This window comes from Bufo gargarizans, chromosome 1 (genome assembly GCF_014858855.1).
Source record: "Bufo gargarizans isolate SCDJY-AF-19 chromosome 1, ASM1485885v1, whole genome shotgun sequence".
Lineage (NCBI taxonomy): Eukaryota > Metazoa > Chordata > Amphibia > Anura > Bufonidae > Bufo > Bufo gargarizans.
Genome location: NC_058080.1, coordinates 351,644,524 through 351,667,336, shown reverse-complemented (window position 1 = coordinate 351,667,336; position 22,813 = coordinate 351,644,524). Strand labels below are relative to the sequence as shown.

General features: G+C 42.6%; 1 protein-coding gene across 7 annotated transcripts in view; it reads left to right on the top strand.

The window, feature by feature from the left end:
- The window catches only part of TJP3 (tight junction protein 3), a 108,749-nt gene extending 85,936 nt beyond the window's left edge, over nucleotides 1–22,813 (top strand). For 5 of the 7 annotated variants that reach the window (XM_044268652.1, XM_044268658.1, XM_044268666.1 and 2 more), the window contains exons 20-21: nucleotides 3,842–3,885; nucleotides 22,486–22,812. In XM_044268652.1, coding sequence (XP_044124587.1) covers nucleotides 3,842–3,885; nucleotides 22,486–22,591 — 150 coding nt within the window. In that variant the 3' untranslated portion in view covers nucleotides 22,592–22,812. Of the gene's footprint in view, nucleotides 1–3,841; nucleotides 3,886–22,485 lie in introns of all 7 variants that reach the window. The other 2 variants (XM_044268646.1, XM_044268640.1) reach the window with 2 other exon arrangements.

Below are 22,813 nucleotides of genomic sequence, written 5' to 3'. Positions count from 1 at the left end.
GTATCCTCTCCTATCTTCATCTCTCACCTTTGGACATTCCCGCCTCCAGTGACCTAGACTCCCACAAATGAAACAGCCCTGTTTCTGATTTCTTTCTACTCTTCCCGGGTAATTTGCTTGGCCCCTACTTCTCGGACCCCTTCTATTATCCCTTCCCCGGGAGAAACCTGACATCATCATGTAATTGCTTTCCCCACCTGACAATATAGACTCCTGTTGTATGTCCTGCTGCATTAACAATGGGAATACTCCTCCCTTTTGATTGAAAACACCAGAGGCTGAGCGTTTTGCTATGTCTTCCATAAATTCTGTCACCGATTGAGTAAGCCATTCGTTATTCACTAATTTTATTAGCTGCGTTGTCTTAGGGTCCCCATTATTCATACATGTAGTCTTGAACAATTCAGGTGCATTCATCCCTGTACTACTGTAGAGATCCAACAGTCTCTTACAGAAACTATAAAAATCCTCTTTCGGCTCTTGTTTTGTATTAAGCATTGTGTGTAAGCCTGATACAAAATGTAACGGTGTGGGTCTGGTCTCTGGCTCACCATCCAGATCCTTTCCCACGCTGTTACCCATAATGTTTAATGCAATTGACAATGAACTCTATATATATATTTTAGCAGCAAACAGTGAGGTGGAAATAGCAGCGTAGAAATAGCAGCAAGTAATTGTGTTAGTATTGTTGAGGATCAATTAAGCCAGCACAATCAGATCTTCCACCAGTACAATATTCTTATCACACGTGTAAAATATCTAATATGGGCAACACCATTTATGGACTTAATACACTGCAGTAATCAATGTCACCTTCCAAGTTATAACTGTACAGTTATGTTCTTTAAACAATTCACTCCACAGACAATCCTAGTGAGTTAGAAACCAACATCTGCATTGAGATGTATGCGTTTCCCTCACTGTTTCCTTTGTATCATATGTATTCCTTTACATATATTCCTGGTACCTTGTTTCCTTGTTTCACATAAATCCAGAGTTATCCTTCCTGTAACTCAATAAACCGTCAAGTGAGACTAATTCCCACTTGTAAAATCCCTGCCAACGTCCGAAGAGACTAATTCTACATTCGGAAAATTCCCTGCCATCAATATGATGTATGTTCCTGGAACAACATCCCCTGCCAACCACTGTGCCTATAGGAGACGCCGCTCCTATCAGGATACGCAGAACACTGAGTGCTGCCTCGTGTCTGTCCCACAGTCATATGAACACTAAACTAACCTATCAACTAACCTGCCATCCAGTATACATTAGATATTCACCGTATCCAGGAGAGAAACATTCCAACCAACATAAATAGTGGCAGAAATTATTACTCACCTGGATAGTCAGTGAACCATCCTCTGCTACCAATTGAAAGGGCCCCTGGTTTGTCTGTGTGTGAATCACCGGCCGGACAACCACTGAAGACCAATACACATTGATAGGTTTAAAATGGCTGCCCCTTTATTTTGACATCGTAGACAATTTATAGCTTCAAACCACAAAATTAGCGTATACCTCCCCCATGTCTAGTCCAATCAGGTAGCGAATTGATAAATTTTCCCTTTATACAGCCAAAGTAAAAAAGTCATGATAATTTCTCAGAAACAAGGTACATATGTGACGCATTTATAATTCTTAGAATTTAGATATCTAACCACCATGTTTGTCGACCTTCGCTTTGTTCAAATATTTCGCGGAATTATCTTTGTTTATTTTGTACCAACATTTATCTGATAAAACGTCCTTCACAAAAGGTGAACGTCAATATACAAGATGCTTATATAACCAGTATTATAGCAAGTGTAAAATATATCTCTAATGCACATGTTAGATATATGCGTACAAAGGTATATATGAGTATATATGTTTCTGCAGTTATGATGTCATGCATTCAGCAGTTTTCTCTCCAGGTACCTTCTTCATAAATGTGGCATTCTTTTGCAAAGCATGCATATCTCTTTCTAGCCATGCGGTTTTGAGCTTCAGACAGCCACTTCCTGCCAGCTTGTGTTACTAGGCTTGGTGTTATAAAATATTTCCTTTAAAGAAGAACTCTGCATATCTTAATACAAGCATATAAGGCTGAATTAATACATGTATATAAATGTGTGTGTGGATACAGACATAATTTCCTTACATCCGCATTTTTAATTTGGTTAAAAATGAAAAAAATGTACACTACAAATGTTTGGTATCACCATGTACATAAAGACTTGATCTATTAACCCCTTAAAGACTGGGCCTAGTCCAACTTTTTTTTTTTTTTTTCCTCCCACGTTCCAATAGCCGTAACTTTTTTTACTTTTCTGTTCGCATAATCACATGTGGGCTTATTTTTTGCCAGACAGGATGCATTTTTTAACACCAGCATCTAATTTACTATGCCTTGTATTGGAAAATGGGAAAATAATTCTTTGCGGGGTAAAATTGAAAAAAAAAAACTCAATTCGACCAAAGTTCTTGAGGTTTTGACATCACGGCGTTGACTGTGCACTAAAAATGAACTGACTGGGCACAATACGATTGCGGCAATGCCGAACTTGTGTAGTTTCTGAAAGGCATTATTTTTTTATATGTCTACAGAACTGTATGAGGGCTTGTTTTTTGCGTAATGAACTGTAGTTTTTATTGGTACCATTTTTGGTGGTATGAACGACTTTTTGTGCATTTTTCATTTGTTTTCTCATTACGGCGTTTACCACACAGGAAATTTTCTGACCTTTTCAGATGTGGTGTTACCTAATATGTTTCCTTTTTTATTGTTTATATTTGTATTTAAAATTGGGAAAGGGTGGGATTTAAACTTTTAATATTCTGGTGAGCACCATATCAGGGTGTTGTTTCCAACATGGGGGTAACTTTTTGGGGGTTTCCACTGTAGGGGTGCATCAGGGGGTCTTCAAGTGCAACTTGGCCCAGAAAATTTTGTTGCACCTTCCCTTCTGAGCCCTGTGGTGTGATCACACAGCAGTTTATAACCACGTGTGGGGTGTTTCTGTAAATTGCAGAATCAGGGTAATAAATATTGAGGTTTATTTAGCTGTTAACCCTTGCTGTCTTCCAGTAAAAAAAAAAAAAAGTTAATAAAACGAAAAAATGTTAAAAAAATATATACATTTTGAAATTTCACTATATTGTCCTTTTAAGTTTTGAATAACTCGAGGAGTGCATTTTATAAAATGGGGCCATTTATGGGTGTTTTCTATTATATAAGTGACTTCATACCTGAATTGGTCCTAAAGAGGGTTTTGTAAATATCTTGAAAATGTAAAAAATTCCTTTTAAAATTCTAGGCCGTCTAATATCCTAAAAAAATAAATACAAATTATTTAAAAAAGAATAGCAACATAAAGTAGACATATGGTGAATGTTAAGTAATAACTATTTGATAAGTTATCCGTATCTACTGTATATTAAAAGCAGAGAAATTCACTTTTTTTTTTTATCCCCCCCCCCCCCTTAATTTTCTGTAAATTTTAGAATTTTTTTAACAAAGAAAGGAAAAACATATCGACTTGAATTAACCACTAACATTGTTTTCACATCGTAATTCATCTCAGAATTGTTTGGATAAGTAAAAGCATTATAAAGTTATTAGATTTGCAAAAATCGGCCTGGTCACTAAGTTGCAAAATATCCCAGTCATTAAGGGGTTAAACGTTGACTTGTTTGTTGCTTTGTACATGAACTCCCTGATTGAAGCACTGCAGAATATGTTGGTACTATATAAATAAAGAATACTATTAAAGGGGTTGTCCAGAATAGGAGAAGCATGGAGGCAGAAATAGGCGGATTGATGAGTGCAAATTATACTTAATGCTTCTTTCTGTTGTAGGAAGAAGTTATGCCGGCCCGTCCTCAGTGGCGTCAAAACAACAGGTACAATAGAAATCGCCTATGTCATGACGATTATTTTATTGTCATCCCATTGTGAATATTGTGCCATAAATGACACCTGAATCATAGCAGAGCTGCACAAGTACTGGCATACATGTACCCTATACTTGTAGATTTATCTCATTAAAAAAATGTAAAGGGGTTTTCTAGGAATCTTCACTATTTACTTATGGCCTCTAGCATGTATGACCTAATGAAAGACACAGACACATACTTAAATGTTCTCTGCCTCTCCGGTCCTGCACCCTGGCTCCTTGTAGGCCATCTTCTGATCCCTGGCTCGTTTACTTCCAGCCGGGGTATGGATATGGTCACTTGTGCTGTTGCAACCAATGACTGGCTTTAGTGGCATGTCTCTGTTAGGTCACATGCCGCTTGGCGACATGTCAATGCTATAGCCAGTTATTGGCTGCAGCGGCACAGATGACCATATCTGGACTGAAAGTAAACAAGCCAGGGATTAGAAGATGGGGGAAGTAACCGGGAAGCAGGACCAGAGCGGTGGGAAACTAGCAAGTATGTGTCTTTCATTAGGTCAGAGGGTATGCAAATGAGCTCTTAACCCATTTGCGCATTATCACATATATGTACGTGAAGGAATGCGGTCTCTTGCCACATCCCCACGTGCATGTACGTGATGTGATGGGGCGGGTGCAGGAGCTGCGCCTGCCTGAACACCAGCACGGGCCCGGCTGCATCCGCCGGCATCGCTGTATGTGGCAATACTGGTAGAGTAACCGTTCACATGCCGCGGTCAGACGTGACCGTGGCACAAAAGGGGTTTACAGAGGGAGGGGACTCCCTCTGACTCCATTGCCCCCCTCCTTCCTGCACTGTGGTAACAGGAGGCCAATGGATGCTATGGCAACTCCGATGCCTTACACAGGCGCTACCAAAATGTCACATGATCTACCACCTCAGGTGAACGCTGTAAAAAAAATAAAAATAACAAAAAAAAAACCTGTGCAAAAAATCCATTTATTAATCACCTTACACATCAAAAAGTGTAATACCAAGCGATCAAAAAGACATATGTACCCAAAAATAGCACCAATCAAACAATCATCTCTTCCTGCAAAAAATTTGCCCTTACGTAAGAAAATTGCCCTAAATTTTTTTAAAAAAACATGCCTTTCATAAAATGGAGATGCTAAAACATGATTATAATTTTTTTTCAAAAAAGCTTTTATTGTGTAAAACTGAGATTTTTTTTTTTTTTTTAAGTAGACGTTGGGTATCACCACGTCCATAACAACCTGCTCTATAAAAATATTACCCCCCTATGATCTACCCCCTAAGGTTATTCCATAAAAAGATAAAATGAAAACTGTGCCAAAACAACCAATTCTTTGGTCACCTTGCTGCAAAAAAGTGTCATATTAAATGATAAAAAAAATCATATGTACCCAAAAATGGTACTAATAAAAATGTCAGCTCTTCCTGCAAAAAAGAGCCCTTGCATAAGACGATTGGCAGAAAAATAAAAGAAATGTAGCTTTCAGAAAATGAAGAAAAAAAAATATTAAAATACACCTATTTGGTATTGTCTGTTCCGTATCAACCTGCTCTATAAAAACAACACATGATCTATCCTGTCAACAGCCATTTTTCTTTATAACCTTGCCTCACAAAAAGCGTAATATCGACGATTAAAAATTCATATGTACCCCAAAATAGTACCAACAAAACTATCTCCTCATCCCGTAGTTTACAAAATAGGGTCACATTTTGAGAGTTTCTACTGTAGGGGTGCATAAGGGGGTCTTCAAGTGTCAACTTAAAATTATCCCAGCGACATCTGCTCTCCAAAATCCATATGGCACTCTTTCCCTTCTGTGCCCTGCCATGTGCCCATACAGCAGTTTATAACCACATATGTGGTGTTTCCTGCAAAATCGGGGTAATAAATATAGAGTTTTATTTGGCTGTTAACCCTTGCAGTGTTAAATAAAAAATAGCTAAAATTTTTAAATCTGCAACAAAAAAAAAAAGTTACATTTAGAAATTTCACCTCCATTTTCCTTTCATTCTCGTGGAACACCAAAAGGGTTAACAAAAATCAGTTTTGAATAACTTGAGGGGTTTAGTTTCTAAAATAGGACCATTTATGGCTGGTGTCTATTATGTAAGCCCCAGAAAGTGACTTCAGAACTGAACTGGTCCTTAAAACGTGGGTTTTGGAAATATTCTTAATTTTAAGAATTGCTTCTACAATTCTAAGCCTTCTAAGGTCCTAAAAAAATAAAATGACATTTTCAAAATGATGCTAAGTTGAAGTAGACATCTGGGAAATTTACAGTAACAACTATTTTATGAGGTATTGCCATCTGCTTTAAAAGCAGAGAAATTCACATTTTTAAAAATTGTGACTCTTTTTCCAAATTTTCTGTAGATTTGGGATTTTTATTTATTTTTTATAAATATGGACTCAAATGATGTACAATCTCAGAATGGCTTCGATACGTAAAAGCGTTCCAGAGTTATTACCACATAAAGTGAAACATGTCAGTTTTGCTAAATATGGTTTGGTTCTTATGGTGAAAACTGGCTTGATCTTGAAGAGGTTAAGCTCTGCCTCTAATTCCAGCCGATGTAAGGTAGGTATTCTATAAGTCAGAGATGCAAAACTACAACATGCCCTAATAGCTATAGGCTGTACAAGCATGATGGGAGTTGTAGTTTTGCAACAGCTGGAGGGCCGCAGGTTGAGCATCCCTACTATAAGTCAATGTTCAACCTTTTAAACAGGCCTTGGATAATAATTAAGCTAGCACATCATCTGCAAACAGCTGTTTTGGGGTGATTGAACCCTCATCCATGCAGAGCAAAGAGTACTGGCTTAACTGGGTGAGAGACCTAGGTCAGGATTTGGGGGATATGTCCTTATGGAGAGCGCCTAAGCAGCTTGAGGAGTCTTATAGGCCAGGAAGTGCTCCTCTTGAATTCTGGGAAGAGTAAATATAGGCTAGGGGCCATAAGTTAATAATGAAGATTCCCAGAAAATCTCTTTAAGGGTAATAATAAAAATAAAAAAGGTATAACTGATGCATCAAATTCATTACGGATCTTGTAATAGAAGGCGTATCATCCCTAAACCTACTTCACTTGTATGATGTTTTCTTCAGCATTCATGACTTAAAGGGGTTAACCCATGATTATTCTAAAATATGAATATCATACCTCATATAGTACACAACAATCTCTTTCTAACAAGGCTAAAACCAGCCCTGTACCTCACATGGATCCAGAGATCTCGCCATTCATTGCTCTGCTAGATTTATATCAAGCTGTCAGCTCAAGGGGAGTGTCTTTTCTGCTGCAGCTAAGGGGGCGTGTCTCAGCTCTCCCTATCACAGATCAGGAGACATTTGAAGGATGAAGCTGAGCATGTGCGGCCATCGCAGTGAGCAGGACAAAGAGATTAAAAAAACAAACAAAGAGCAAGTGGCACTATACAGATACATTTTACTGAATAACTCTGTGGCTATTCTAAATTTTTAATTAGTTGCAATGACAAAAGTATTAAGATCCAGGTGCTGCTTTAAAAACTGTAGAATATTATTTGTGGGACAACCCCTTTAAAGGGAACCTGTCATCAACTTTATGCTGCCCATACTAACTGCAGAATAAAGTAGAGACAGGTGAGTTGTTTTTAGCGGTCTGTCATTTATAAGCTAAAAGTAAGTTGTTGCCGAGAACCAACATCACAATCATTGCAGACTGGGCCTAGAAAAGAGTCAAGGCCACCTGAGAAGAGTCATGGTTATTCATAAATCCCTGCTCTCCCTGTGCACCTGCTGATGACTGACAGTCTTCTACCTAGTTTTCTCTCTTTCCCTCTAGGAGAGAACTGTCAATCATCAGCAGTTTGATGAGTGCAGGAGATTATGAATAACTCTGACTCTTCTAAAGTAGATTTGACTCTCTTCAAGGCCTGGGCTGTAATGATTATGATGCTGGTTCTCAGCAACCTCTTACTTTTAGCTCATGAGCGACACACCGCTGAAATCAGCATTTCTGTCACTAATTTATGCTGCCCTCAGTCAGGTCAGCATAAAGTTGATGATGGGTTCCCTTTTAAGTTAAACAAGTTGTCCTAGTTATAAGAAAACTTTACCATACTTGACACTCAGTGCTACAACTACAAGGAGACTGCTCAGGCCAGTCATTTGCTGCAGCAAATGTTCTTTTCCCCAGTCGTCTCCATGACACCACATCCTGAGATTGACTCCCTCCTGATTGGACAGGAAAAACACAGAGAGGTTAAAACCCCCACCCCCTCCTCACATCACCAGTGTTTTTCCTGTCCCATCAGGATAAGGAAGCAGGAGAGGTGCACGGAGCTCGTTGGGCTCACCTGGAGTTATTTTTCATCTGCAGGCCGAGGTCGGATCTGCAGTGCAGCTCTCCCTCCTCTGTTCGGTTAGGCCTGGGCTCGGGCGCATACGTAGTGCCCCTGCGAAGATTCCCTCTGCGGCGGTCCCGGAGGGCTTGATGCAGAGGGAAGGAGGAACACGGCGGATCGGCACTGAGATGTGTCCCTTCCGGCCGGCAGGCAAATGACGTCAGACGCCAGGGGCGGAGCTAAGCGCGCTGACGTCATCCACATGCGCCACAGGTCCTGAAGCGGCACGAGGAGGACGCTATAAAAATGCACAGGACCTGTGTAATGGCGCCCTGCATAGCGTGGCTCTCATACTTGGAGCATCTCTGGAGCGGTCGGGAGTCAGGATGAGCACCCCCCTCACGCCGGGCTCTGGAACCGAGCCTGCATCAAACCCTGGGACAGTGAGTAACCTGTTCTCAGGCACATGCTTCGTATGGTGGGTTCAGTCTGCTCATCCTTTCCTCCCTTACCATTTCAGGGAGAAAAGGATTCGACTTCTGCAGCCAAAAAAACTAGAAAATGTGGTATTTGCTGCAAAAGATTATCTAACACGGGATCCAAAGCCCTGTGTAAAGAATGTACAGCCAGTGTCATCAAGGCTGAGTCTTCTAGTTTAATTGATGACATTGGAAAAGTGGTAAAAGAAGAGGTTCAGCTAGCCTTAACTGCCAGAGAACCTACTCCCCCCAAAGTTCCCCCCAAAGTTCCCCCCACTCAGGACTCCCGTAGTGTTAAATCACTTATCCTGGATTCCGACTCTGAGAGGCTGGCGGTCTCAGACTCCGAATCTGTGCAAAAGCACCCAGGATCTTCAGACGAAGAGGGTGAATATAAGCGCTTCCTGTTCAATCCTGAAGATATTGATGAACTTATCAGGGCCACCATTCAGATGGAGATGCCTAAAGCTCCTAAGTCTACCCAACAAGAAATTTTTGGGGGTCTAGGTGAAAGGAAGAAGGCGGTTATTCCAGTCCCTGATAATGTACAAAAATTAATTCGGTCAGAATGGGAAAAACCGGATAAAGGATCCTTTATCCCAAGGGGAATTAAGAGGCGCTACCCCTTTAGCCAAGAGGACTGTACGGATTGGGAGACTATTCCAAAAGTAGACGCGCCAGTGGCCAAGGTAGCAAAACATACGGCCCTGCCGTTTGAGGACTCAGCACAGTTGAAAGATCCTCTAGACAGGAAAGCGGAGAGTCTCTTGCGAAAGACCTGGGAGACTACGGCGGCCCTTCTCAAACCAGGCGTCGCCTCTACATGTGTGGCCAGAACACTGAACCTTTGGCTAGACCAGCTGGAGATACATCTGGTCAATAAGACACCACCGGATCAAATTCTAGAGAGCTTGCCTCTATTTAAGATGGCAACCTCCTTCCTAGCAGACGCAGCAGCCGAATCAGTAAAACTATCTGCCCGTACAGCTGTTCTCTCAAATACAGCGAGAAGGGCACTATGGCTTAAAGCGTGGTCAGGAAAATATCACATCTAAAAATAAATTAATCGCACTCCCCTTCCACGGTCAGTACGTTTTCGGAGAAGATTTGGATAAAATCCTAGACAACGCGACAAATAAAAAAAGGGGTTTTCCAGAGGAAAGATATAAACAAAAAAGGCAGCCCTTTCGTGACCGATTTTTTTTTTTTCAGCCCGAGAATAAAAAAGATATAAAGGGAAGACTGGGAGGTGGAGCTATGCGAAGGGAGGCAGGGGGAGAAGTTTTCTCTTCAACCCAAATCGGCTGAAGCCTCCTCATCCAACAGAAAACAATGATGCCATACCAGTGGGGGGAAGACTCAGCTCCTTTCTAAGATCTTGGGAGCACGTAACAAACAGCCGGTGGATCTTAAGTATTATACAGGAGGGTTATCTGATAGATCTTCTCTCTTCCCCTCCACAGAAATACGTGATCACTACCCTTCCCCCATCTCAAACTGCGACCTTAAAAAACGACATAAAAAACCTATTAACCTTGGCCGCCATAGAGCCTGTTCCAAAAAATCAGACAGGGCTGGGATTCTGTTCCCGCCTCTTCATTATAAAGAAGCCAAACGGGAAATCCAGGGTAATTATAAATCTGAAACATCTAAACAAATATGTAAGATATCAAAAATTCAAAATGGAGACCCTGAAGTCAGCAGTAAAGCTCTTAAAGAAGGATCCAGTGATGGCCACAATAGATTTAAGCGACGCCTATTATCATGTCCCAATTCACAGGTCGTCAAGGGAGTTCCTAAGGTTCGCTATAAAATTGGAGGGAAACATTCAGCATTTCCAGTTCAGGTGTCTCCCCTTCGGGATCTCTTCTGCCCCAAGGGTTTTCACCAAAATAATGGCGGAAGCCTTGACAACCTTGAGAGAAAAAGCAATTTGTGTGATCCCCTATCTGGACGACCTACTGGTAGTGGCAGACAACATAGAGACCATGGAAATCCATCTCGGGTTAGTCCTGGATCATCTACAGAACCTAGGTTGGCTCATCAATTGGGAAAAATCGGATTTAATCCCATCCAAACGCAAGGGTTTTCTGGGCATAACTTTAGACACAGTCTCCCAAAGATCCTTTCTGCCACCTCAAAAGATAGTAAAACTTCAAACAGCTTTGAGGAAGTTCAAAAGGAGAAATTCTGTTCGATAAGACAGGCTATGAAGGTGTTAGGGAGTCTGCTTGCATTCCAGCAGTAGCCTGGGCACAGTTCCATCTAAGACCACTCCAGAAGTTCATCTTAGACAAATGGAACAGATCGCAATTAACCCTAGAGAGGAAAATATTCTTGGATGCAGAGACCAAAAAATCACTAACTTGGTGGCTCAGCAAATCCAACCTAGAAAACTGGATTTTCTGGGCACAAGATCTCCCTCTAGTCATCACAACAGATGCCAGCCTCCACGGTTGGGGAGCGGTCGTCCAGGGGAACTCCTACCAGGGAACATGGGGGAATTACGTAAGTCAGCAATCCTCAAATTTCAAGGAGCTGAGGGCAGTGTGGGAAGCACTGAAACACACGAGTCAGCTGGCAGAAGGACGTCACGTCCTAGTCTACTCGGACAACGCTACAGCCGTGGCCTTCATCCAACACCAGGGAGGCACAAGGCATCGCCTGTTACAGAACCTGGCAAACAAAATCTTTTCCTGGGCAGGAAGGCAACATTCAATCTCTTTCAGCGGTTCATCTGAAGGGAGTTTTAAACATTCAGGCCGATTACCTAAGCCGGCACAGACTAGACCCAGGGGAATGGATGTTAGCCCCAGAAGCCTTCCACTTAATCACAAAGAAATGGGGCAGGCCGACGATAGACCTGTTTGCATCCAGGAGAAATCATCAGCTAAACCAGTTCTTCTCCCTCAACCCCAGGGATCATCCTCGGGCAGTAGACGCCTTCAACCAGAGTTGGACAACAAACTTAGTCTACGCATTCCCCCCATTTCCGCTTATCCCCAGAGTGTTACAGAAGTTCCTAAAAGAAAATTGTACACTAATCCTGATAACCCCCTTCTGGCCCAAGAGAAGTTGGTTCTCCCTCTTGAAAGCCCTCAGTGTGGAAGCTCCTCTCCTTCTACCTCGGAGGCCGGACCTTCTAAGTCAGGGACCCATCACTCACCCAGACCTGAAAATACTAAAGTTAACAGCCTGGATTCTGAAGAATCCAACTTATTAAACTTTGGTTTATCAAAAAAAGTAGTGAACACCTTACTCCTTAGCAGGAAGCAGAGTACCAACGACAAGTACCAAAAAATATGGAAGAAATTTGCTGATTGGTCCGGAACCTCCTTCAACCAGTTCAGAGCCAACATCTCACTAATCCTGGATTTTCTTCAAGAAGGGCTAGATTTAGGTCTATCCCCAATACCCTTAGGGTCCAGGTATCGGCCTTAGGAGCACTGTATAATACCAAGCTAACGGAACATCCCTGGATATCCAGATTCCTTAAGGCAGCAGATAGGATCAGACCTATGATTAGAAACATGGTGCCACCATGGAACCTTAATACGGTACTAGGGGGTCTAACCTCCGATCCATTCGAACCTCTGGACTCTATTCACATCAGATGGCTTACCGTTAAAAAATTTTTTTGGTGGCAATAACCTCAGCCAGAAGGGTCTGTGAGCTGCAGGCCTTGTCCATCCAAGAACCATTCCTTACAATATTTGAGGACAAATTAATTTTCAAATTAGACCCAACTTTCCTCCCCAAGGTAGTCTCGACCTTCCATAGGTCTCAGGACATTGTTCTCCCTTCGTTCTGTGACGATCCGAAAAATGATCAGGAAACCACTTACCACACATTAGATGTCCGGAGAGCGGTCTTAAAGTACCTGGAAGCTACCAGTCTTTGGAGAATAGACAAAAATCTGTTTGTCCAATTTTCAGGTCCTAACAAGGGGAGGAAAGCGGCGAAAAGTTCCATCTCCAGATGGATTAAGATGGCCATCTCCGAAGCATACAAAGCTCAGGGAAAAGATGTCCCTGCTTCCCTAAAGGCACATTCTACGAGAGGCATGGCCGCCTCCTGGGCGGAAAAAGCTTCAGCCTCCTTACAACAGATTTGCAGGCCAACAACCTGGAAAAGAGTTCATACTTTCACTAAGCACTATAGGCGTCTATAGATTTGCTAATGATGACCTAAGATTCGGACGTAAGGTCCTGTCGGCAGTCGTCCCCCCCTAATTGTATCTTTGATATTATCTCAGGATGTGGTGTCATGGAGACGACTGGGGAAATGAGTATTACACTCACCGGTAATCCGATTTCCTGGAAGTCTCCATGACACCACATACATCCCACCCTTTTTTTCTGCTATTAGCTATTATCCTTTCATCCTGGGGTTCTTTGTTAAAATACACTGGTGACGTGAGGAGGGGGTGGGGGTTTTAACCTCTGTGTTTTTCCTGTCCAATCAGGAGGGAGTCAATCTCAGGATGTGGTGTCATGGAGACTTACAGGAAACCGGATTACCGGTGAGGGTAATACTCATTTCCCCTCGCCCATGACTGCACCCAGTGCGACTCAGGACCTCCCATCAGGACAGGAAACCTGAGAAGATAAAAAGGACACACCTCCTCCCAACACCAGTTCAGGTTTCCTGTCCTCCGGATGGGAGTTCCTGAGAAGCAACGCAGCGGATCGCTGCATGACATACCTCGAGGAAGAGCCAGCGCTGGGGGGGGTCTGTGGCATGGCCGTGGGAAGACCTATCCCTGGGGAGCGGTAGTTCTGTGGCCGTGCCGGAAGCCGCTCCCCACAAGTCTGCCTGCTCCCGCACTCGCTACCAGACCTGCGGGGAGCCGCTGTGGCCGTGTTCAGGCGGCTCCCCACGCCAACATGCCCTGGTTAAAGATGGCGCCCGCGCGTCTAAGCGCTTATGCGCATGCGCAGGGCCGTCCTTCAGGGGGCCGGCTGATGACGTTGGGGGGGTGGGGCTCTCTCCCGACGCGCAGGACCCGGAAGTGAGGGCCGAGGCGCGTCTTTCAAATCTTTAAATGCGGCAGCAGGTGCAGGCAGCCAGCGGGGCACAGGTTCTTGTGCTGAAGTGGGATCCAGCTGGAGCATGTCGGACCCTACTGATGGACGCGCTGAACCCCTGGACCCCTTGAGGCCTGCAAGTCCGGTACTGGTCCTAAGGACGGGGAAAGGAAAATTCGCTGGGTAAGAACATTCCTTTTTTTACTAATAAGGTGTTTCTATCTTAGATCCCCAAGCCTCCTAAAAAATCATCTTCCAAATCCAAACACAAGGAGTGTGCAGACTGTAAGACGGCTCTATCTGCATCCTATCAGAAATCTCTGTGCACAGCTTGTACCAAGCTGGTAGCGGAACAGTCCCAGACCCTTACAAGATCTATGAAGTCCCTAATCAAAGCGTCCTTCAGGGCGTTCAGTAAAGGCCGTGCCAGATCCCCGGATAAAGCCACAGAATATGATAGTATGGAAATGGACTCCGATAGTGAAGCCAGAGAATCCGGACAGTTAGATTCCAGTAATTCGGACTCCTCGAACAAGGAATATTCAGGGAAGTCCTTTTTTTCCTCTGATGATACGCAGCCGTTACTAAAAGCGGTCCGAGCAACTATGCAATTGGAGGACATTAAGCAGACCAGATCGGTTGCGGATCAGGCCTTTCAGGCTTTAGGCCCTAAGAAGCATAGAGTTTTTTCTGTACATGAGAGCATGCAGGCGATTATTAAAAAGGAGTGGAAGAATCCTGACAGAAAGTTCTTCATACCCTCCTCTGTTAAAAGAAAGTACCCCTATGAAGAAAAAGTGTCCTCAAGTTGGGATAGGGCCCCTACGGTGGATGCACCAGTCGCTAAGATTGCAAAAAAGTCTGCCCTCCCCTTTGATGATTTAGGTTGTCTCTCGGACCCATTAGATAAAAAAGCGGATATATATCTTAAACAGGCTTGGGAGACGTCGGCCGCCTGTCTCAGGCCGGCAGTCGCAGCCACTTGGGTTTCCCGGTCGCTGAGACTATGGATTGACCAGCTACAAACGCACCTTAAAGAAAAAAGGCCTAGAAAAGAGCTCCTAGCCTCTCTCCCCTCCTTCTCAAAAGCAGCTGATTTTTTAACGGATGCCTCCACTGATGTGATGCGCTTTTCCGCCAGAGCCTCTGCTATGACAAACGCGGCTAGAAGGGCTATTTGGCTTAGATCCTGGAAGGGTGACCTGGGATCCAAGGCCAGACTCTGTGCCCTTCCGTGTGAGGGCGACAGGTTATTTGAGTCATCTTTAGATGACATCCTGGAGAAGGCCTCTGACAAAAAAAGGGGATTTCCTGTCCCTCAGACGCCCCCCTTTTTTCGTAGGCCCCAGCAGAGTTTTAGAAGGCAGAGGGGCAAGCCCTATGATAGGAAGGAGAGGGATCGGTTTCAGAGGAAATCTAGCTGCTTCCTTTTTAAAACCCAAGATGATAAAAAAGATAAGCAGCAATGACGCCAGTCTCCAGGTTGGGGGAAGACTCTCCTCCTTCCTCCCAGCCTGGTCAAAGGTCACCCAGAACAAATGGGTTTTGGGAGGGATAGCAGAGGGATTCAGACTGGAATTTCTCTCCTATCCCCAAAATTTCTTCACCCGCACTCCAACGCCGAAAGATCCCTTAAAGTCCACAGTGTTAGAGGCAGAGGTTCAGTTGTTATTGGACAAAGAAGTCGTTTGTCAAGTTCCAAAAGAAGAGGAGGGCAGGGGGTATTACTCCCCACTCTTTCTGGTAAGGAAACCCAATGGGACTTTTCAGATGATTTTAAATCTAAAACAATTAAACAAGTTCCTGAAATACAAAAGATTCCGGATGGAGACGATAAAGACAACTATAGACCTGCTATACAAGGATTGCTGGATGGCAAGTGTAGACTTAGAGGATGCTTATTACCACATCCCTATTCATCCCTCCTCCCAAAAGTATTTGAGAACGGCAGTCCAAGTGAAGGGCCAGTTTCTGCATCTTCAATACAGGGCCCTCCCGTTTGGGGTCTCACAAGCCCCGAGAATTTTTACAAAGGTTGTGGCGGAGATGGTGGCATTCCTCCGATTGTCCAGGGTAGTGTTAGTACCCTATCTGGACGACTTTTTGTTCATAGCCCAGACAAAGGTACAGTTACAGACGGATCTTGTCCTGGCGTGTTCTCTATTGAAGGATCTGGGATGGAAGGTCAATCGAGAAAAATCTTGCCTAACCCCCTCTCAAAATTGCATATTTCTAGGGATGCAGCTAGACTCCACGGCTCAGAAAACATTCCTTCCTCAAAAGAAGGTAGTTGCAACAAAAGAACATGTTTGGATCCTTTTCCGCTCCTTCCGATGCTCCATCAGAAAGGCGATGACAGTATTGGGGCACCTGACGGCCACGATTCCCGCCGTACCGTTTGCTCAGATTCACACAAGATCGTTACAGTGGGATATCTTAAAGACATGGAATGGTCTTCCACAGATGCTAGAGGAAAAATTTCATCTCTCCTCCAGAGCAAGGTATTCCCTCCTATGGTGGACATCCGAGAAGAATCTTTCGGCAGGAATGCCCTGGTCCTTCATAGAACCCATACGGATAACAACAGACGCCAGTCCGTGGGGTTGGGGGGCTCATTCAGATGGGAATTACTGGCAGGGAAGATGGGATTTAAGAACCAGAGCCTGCACATCAAATTACAAGGAGCTCTAAGCAGTAGAAAGGGTTCTAAGAGTGGCAGTTCCAGATGTCTAAAACAAAAAGCTGGTCTTTAACTCGGACAATTCGACGACGGTGGCCTACATAAATCATCAGGGCGGAACAAAGATACCATCCCTAATCTTCCTCTGCCAGGAAATTTTCAAAATAGCAGAAGACAGGAACCTGCTCCTATCAGCAGTACATCTGAAGGGAAAAGAGAACACGGTGGCCGACTTCTTGAGCCGAGTGGAACTCAATCAGGCAGAGTGGAGTCTGAACGGAGAAGTTTTTTCCCAGATTGTCTTAAAGTATGGGACCCCAACTATAGACCTCTTTGCTACCCGGAAGAACAGGAAGACGGAGAGGTTTTTCTCTTTAAATCACACAGAGAATCCTACAGCGGTGGACAGTCTGGCCCAGGACTGGAGCCGGGAACGCGGCTATGCCTTCCTGCCTGTCTCTAATTCCACAGGTGCTGAAGAAGGTGCGGAGGGAAGGAGCCTCTATAATCCTGGTAGCCCTGAAATGGCCCAAAAGAATCTGGTACTCCACCCTGTTAAATCTAGCCAGAGGCCCCCCCTGGATGATCCCTCCCAGGGAGGACCTCCTTTCCCAGGGGCCGGTATGCCATCCCAATCCGGAGATTCTCCAATTGGCAGTGTGGAGTCTGACAGGGACATCTGGTTGAGGAGAGGGCTTTCTAACAGAGTTGTTTCCACCCTTCTAGGCAGCAGGAAAGCTACAACAGCCAGGAAGTATAATAGAGTTTGGAATATCTTTGCTTCCTTTCTAGGGTCTAGCCCTGATCCATTTAGTCCTCCAGAAATACCTAAAGTCTTGGACTTTTTACAGGCAGGTTTAGACAAGGGACTCAAGGCCTCCACCCTAAAAGTACAGGTGTCGGCTTTGAGCTATTTTTTCGACTACCAGTTAGCAGTCCATCCTTGGGTCAAACGTTTCCTTTCTGCCGCGGCCAGAATCCATCCTTCTGTAAGACCCCTTTCCCCCCCATGGGACCTGAACAGGGTCTTGACAGCCCTAACCGATTAAACCATTTGAGCCCTTGTTGGAGATCCCAATTGACATCCTGTCCATTAAAATGGCCTTTCTCCTGGCAATTACCTCTGCTAGGAGGATCTCGGAGATCCAGGCCTTCTCAGCACATCCACCTTATACTGTCATACAGGACAATCAGGTAGTAATCAGGCCCCTGCCTTCCTTCCTTCCCAAGGTTGTCTCGGATTTTCACAGGAGCCAGGACATAGTGCTACCTTCTTTTTTCCCTAACCCTTCCAATAGCAGGGAAAAAAGTTTTCATTGCTTGGATGTTAAAAGATGCTTGTTAGTATACCTTGATGCTACGGCTTCGTGGAGGAAAGACGAGAACCTTCTTGTCCAGTTTTTAGGTGGGAATAGGGGTAAAAAAGCATCCTGCAGGGTTATTGCCAGATGGGTGAAGAAGGCCATAACGAAGGCTTACATCTCCTTGGGTCTTTCCCCTCCTTCCGGGTTCGGGGCCCATTCCACTCGGTCAGTGTCTACCTCATGGGCGGAAAGGGCTAATGTGTCTTTAGCTCAGATTTGTAGGGCAGCTACTTGGAGTTCCCCACATACCTTTCTCAAACATTATAGGTTACAGCTCCATTCTGACGCCTCGTTTGGGGAGAAGGTCCTTCAAGCTGTGGCCCCCCTAGACTCTACTTATAGTCTATCTCGCACTGGGTGCCGTCATGGGTGAGGGGAAAACAACATTGCTTACCGGTAATCGTTTTTCTCGATACCCATGACGGCACCCGATAGTTCCCTCCCCATATATAGATATATATATATATATATATATATATACAGATATATTTATATATAAAAAAAAAAATAAAAATATATATATATATATATATATATATATATATATATATATATATATATATATATATATATATATATATATATAGGATATCAGTCAGGTCTATATGAAGTAATATAGATTTAAAAAAAAAAAGGGGTCTTTAATCCCTTATCACTTCTCTCCGGAGAACAATTTATTTCTTCCACTGGTGTTGGGAGGAGGTGTGTCCTTTTTATCTTCTCAGGTTTCCTGTCCTGATGGGAGGTCCTGAGTCGCACTGGGTGCCGTCATGGGTATTGAGAAAAACGATTACCGGTAAGCAATGTTGTTTTCTTCTTTTATCAGTTTTGGGCACTGAGGTTGTTCCAGTAGTCTGAATGGGGCTTGCAAACATCCATGCAAATACTGCAGAAACATTGAGATGTATACAACTACTTTCAGTCATAGACGAAATCATTCATGTCTGAGCATACCCTTAGAGCAAAGCAGTTAAATCACATTTCGTACAGTGGAATGAAGCTAAACTGCTGAAACAGAATTTTGGAAGTGGCTATAAATAGGATTTATTGTAGGGATTGACTAGGTCAGACATCACGTTATTCAGTCATTCTATTGGAAAAGGAACTAGCTGAATGATGGGATCTGGGAGCCCTTTTACATTCCAAACTAGCACTACTACATTCTGACATAAGAACATCGGTGGTGAGAAGAGACACTGTAGTGACATGGAAAGAGGTGAGGAAGATGTTTGGTTTATGATTTTTAGCATCTAAACATATGCCTCTATGGAAACGCCCAGAATGTGTTATGGGGAAGACCAACAAGCTGTTTCAAACATAGGGATCAATGGGTATTCATTCCTTAAAACACACAATACATGATAAAGAACTTCGATATATGTATTTGCTTGAGCTGCATATGCCTACAGGGCAGGCTATGCAATACTATCAAACTATGGCCTTTTGTAAATCAAGATTGAGAGATGTACCACAGGAGTGTGTTTTGATCTTCTCCTAGAACAAATGGAACATAAACTTCCACTTTCTTATTTCAGGGATGGAAATCATTGTTAGGATCTATAGACAGGAGAGATAAATTGATGGCAGGATGGCCAAGAGTGAGGAGAGCAGTATCATGTGAGAGATGGAGAGAAACACACTTTAAGCTAATACATAGGGCAATATATGCTTTTTAATATCCCCGCTTCAGCTGCAAATCCAAAGACAGTAGCATGTCCTAAGTGTAATATGCCAAAGGCAGGCTTGGATCATTGCATCTGGGCTTGCCCATTAATTCAGGCCTAATGGGAAAAGATCTCATCTTGGATTACCACAACCTGGCAGATAGTATTACCATGTGACCCACTAGTGGCATTTTCATGGTTATCCGGACAAAATGAAAGTGCCTGGATTAGTAGATGGTGTTTACTGTGCACTTGGTTAGGGCCACACACACCCTCAGACGCAGAAATTCAGGTGCAAATGAGATACTTTTTATTAATGGATCAGCTGGAGGTGGAAAAACAGAAAAACTATAGCTCAACAAACTTCCTTGACAAATGGAAAACTTATATTATCAAACACCTGTTCAATAGAGAGATGCAAAAGCTCATGCAAAACTTTCAATATACAGAGTGGTATCAGTTATCAGATCTGAAGGTAGTTTAAGATTATTATTCAGTTTGAATGAAATAAATAATTGGAAGGGGAGGGGTGTTGTACATCCATATAGGGGAAGGGAGTGGGTGGGAGGGGGTGTAAAGGGACATTGGTTGTTCTGCAATGTACTCCTATTATGTTGTATCATACCAGATGGTGTACAATCATTGGAACAGGTCCAGTTTTATGCACCATAATCCTGGTTATACTTCATTGTATGTTATGTATATTAACATAACTAAAAAATGTTCATAAAAAAATAAATAGGATTTATGTAAATATGGTCATTCAAAATCCGAATATCAAAGTATTTTTAGTTCAAGGAAAACTTTAGGCACAGCACACAGACTTATTCTTAGTGCAGGATCTTAAGGAACCAGTGCCAGACTGGGACCCAAAGAACATGTTCCACCCCCTCTTGCACTGCTGTAGGCATAACACAATGGATCAGTCTTGCCCAGGGTGTTCCTTTTTAAAATGTGAAGTTTATATGTAACTGTGGTTATGTATATCAGATTATTGAATAAAAGTAGGTTTTATAATAATGATTCTGAAATTACATGAAAATATATGATCAGTCTTTTATTTCGGAACATATACTTGAGGCTGTGTTTTGTTTTTTTTTTGTTTTCTTTTCCTATTGCCTTTTATTTTTCCATACACATAGCTTGCATTTTTCCAGGAGAAGTTGTACTTTCTAATGGCACCATTTAATATTGTATAAAATGTATTTGGATCTGGGAAAAAAAACTCTTCACACACCATGATGTAATACTGTAGTAGATTAGCAGCAGGCAAGTGTTGTATGAAACATGGTTACAAGTTGATTCCACTACATACGTGATTATGATAATACAATTGACACTGCTGCAGTGACTGAATTGGAGTTCGCCAATCCCAGTCATTTAACCCATTATATGCCATGGTGGTTAAACAGTGGGAGGGAGCATCCTCTGTCCTCAAATTGAAGCCCGCATGTAAAAATTGTAAGGTTCTGATGTAAAGGCTTCCAGGGCTGCCTGTTAAGCCCAGCCTGCAGCAGGACTTAACAGGAAGCCCATGAAAATCCCAATAACTGCAGTAGTATTCTATTGCAGTTAATGGTACAAGCAATCAGAAGACCCCATATTCAAGTCACCTAAGTGGACTAAAAATTTTATAGAAAAAAAAATATTAACAATTCAAATCTCCCCCCTTTCCTAATATAAATAAAAATAAACATAATTGGTATTGCTCTGTCTGGAAATGTCCAAACTATTATAAAATAAAATATTTATTGCAAACAGAAAAATTTAAAACATTATCAAATTAAAGTACCCTAAAGTAGTCCTACTAAAAACTACAGCTCACCCCCCCCCCCCCCAAAAAAAAAAACTGTGGAACATCATATAACCTATATAAATTTGGTATCGCTGTATTTGAACTGACCTGCCATCAAGTCATTTTTGGCACACAATGAACGCCATAAAAATAAAACACAAAAAAACCTATGGCTTTTTATTTATTTTTTTCACCCCCACAGATGACTTTATTCCCATTTTTAATTCATGACACTGTGAACTAAATAGGGACATTAAAAAATGCAACTTGCCCTGCAAAAAAACAAGTTCCCCCATTCAGCTTTGTGAACAAAAAAGTAAAAAAGTTTTGGCTCTTGAAAAGCAGGGATGAAAAATGAAAAAAAAAAAAAAAAAACACAACTGCACCATTGTTTTACAGACTTTGTTTTTAAAGCGTTCAGTGTATGGTAATAATGACATGTTGCCTATACTCAGGCACCGTACAATTTTATAGTGATATCAAATATAAATACTCTTTTGTTATGTGTTAATACTTAAAGGGGGTATTCAGGAATTGATAATAAGCAATCCTCAGGATAGGCCATCATTATCGCATCAGCATGGGTCTGATTTCCCGGGATCCCCGCTGATCTGCTGTTTCAGGGTCCCGCTGCATTCACTGGGGCATTGGTGAGTGCAGCCAGCTCCCAGCAGCTTTCCAAGCACAATGCCATACAATGTATAGCGGCTGTACTTGGTATTACAACTAGGCCATGTGACCAATGTACGGTGATGTCTCCGCTTAGGAAAAGGCCACAGCGCTCATTGGTGGGGGTCCAACATCTGGGACCACCACCGATCTGATATTAATGACCTATCCAGGGGATAGCTAATCTTTTTCTGCGTGATTTATCCCCTATCCTTAGGGTGGGTCCTCAGTATGTGATGGCTATACAAATTGTCTTATTACTTCTCTTTATATGTAATTTGGGGAAAAGGGATAACTAGTGCACTAAAATCACCTGCATTCACATGGATAAACATGATTTCTGATGCAGTCAAGAATTATTCTGAAACTTTTTATTAAACATAATGATTATTGTTCCCTGGAAAGTTACTATTCTGCATTTTGTTACTGCCTTTATTGTTGAGGAAAAGTGAGTGGATATTCATATAATAAATACAGTGAAAGTCTTCTAGTCTCACTCATTTGATGTTATATTCATTTGACTATTCAGCAAAATAACTGGTTGTCTGTTAATCTTCAGCAGGGAATATGAGCACAATGCACTTCGCAGAAAATTTAACCATGCCAGAAGTTCCAGCTCTGAGGATGAAGATTACAGCTGGGGAGGTCCAGCCACTGACCTGTAAAGAGATGATCCCGTAGATGACACTATTAAACACAGTCTAAGATAAAGCTTTCACCAGCTTTCTGTATTTTATAAGCAGAAGCCGCTTGGAACAAAACATTTGCATAATACATTGTTTTTACAGTATGTATAATAAATAGGTTTTTTTTTTCATATCTACGGCCAGTTATTTGTTTCATCTGAAAAAACCATAAGGGAATACAACAGCATGTCCAGAATAAAT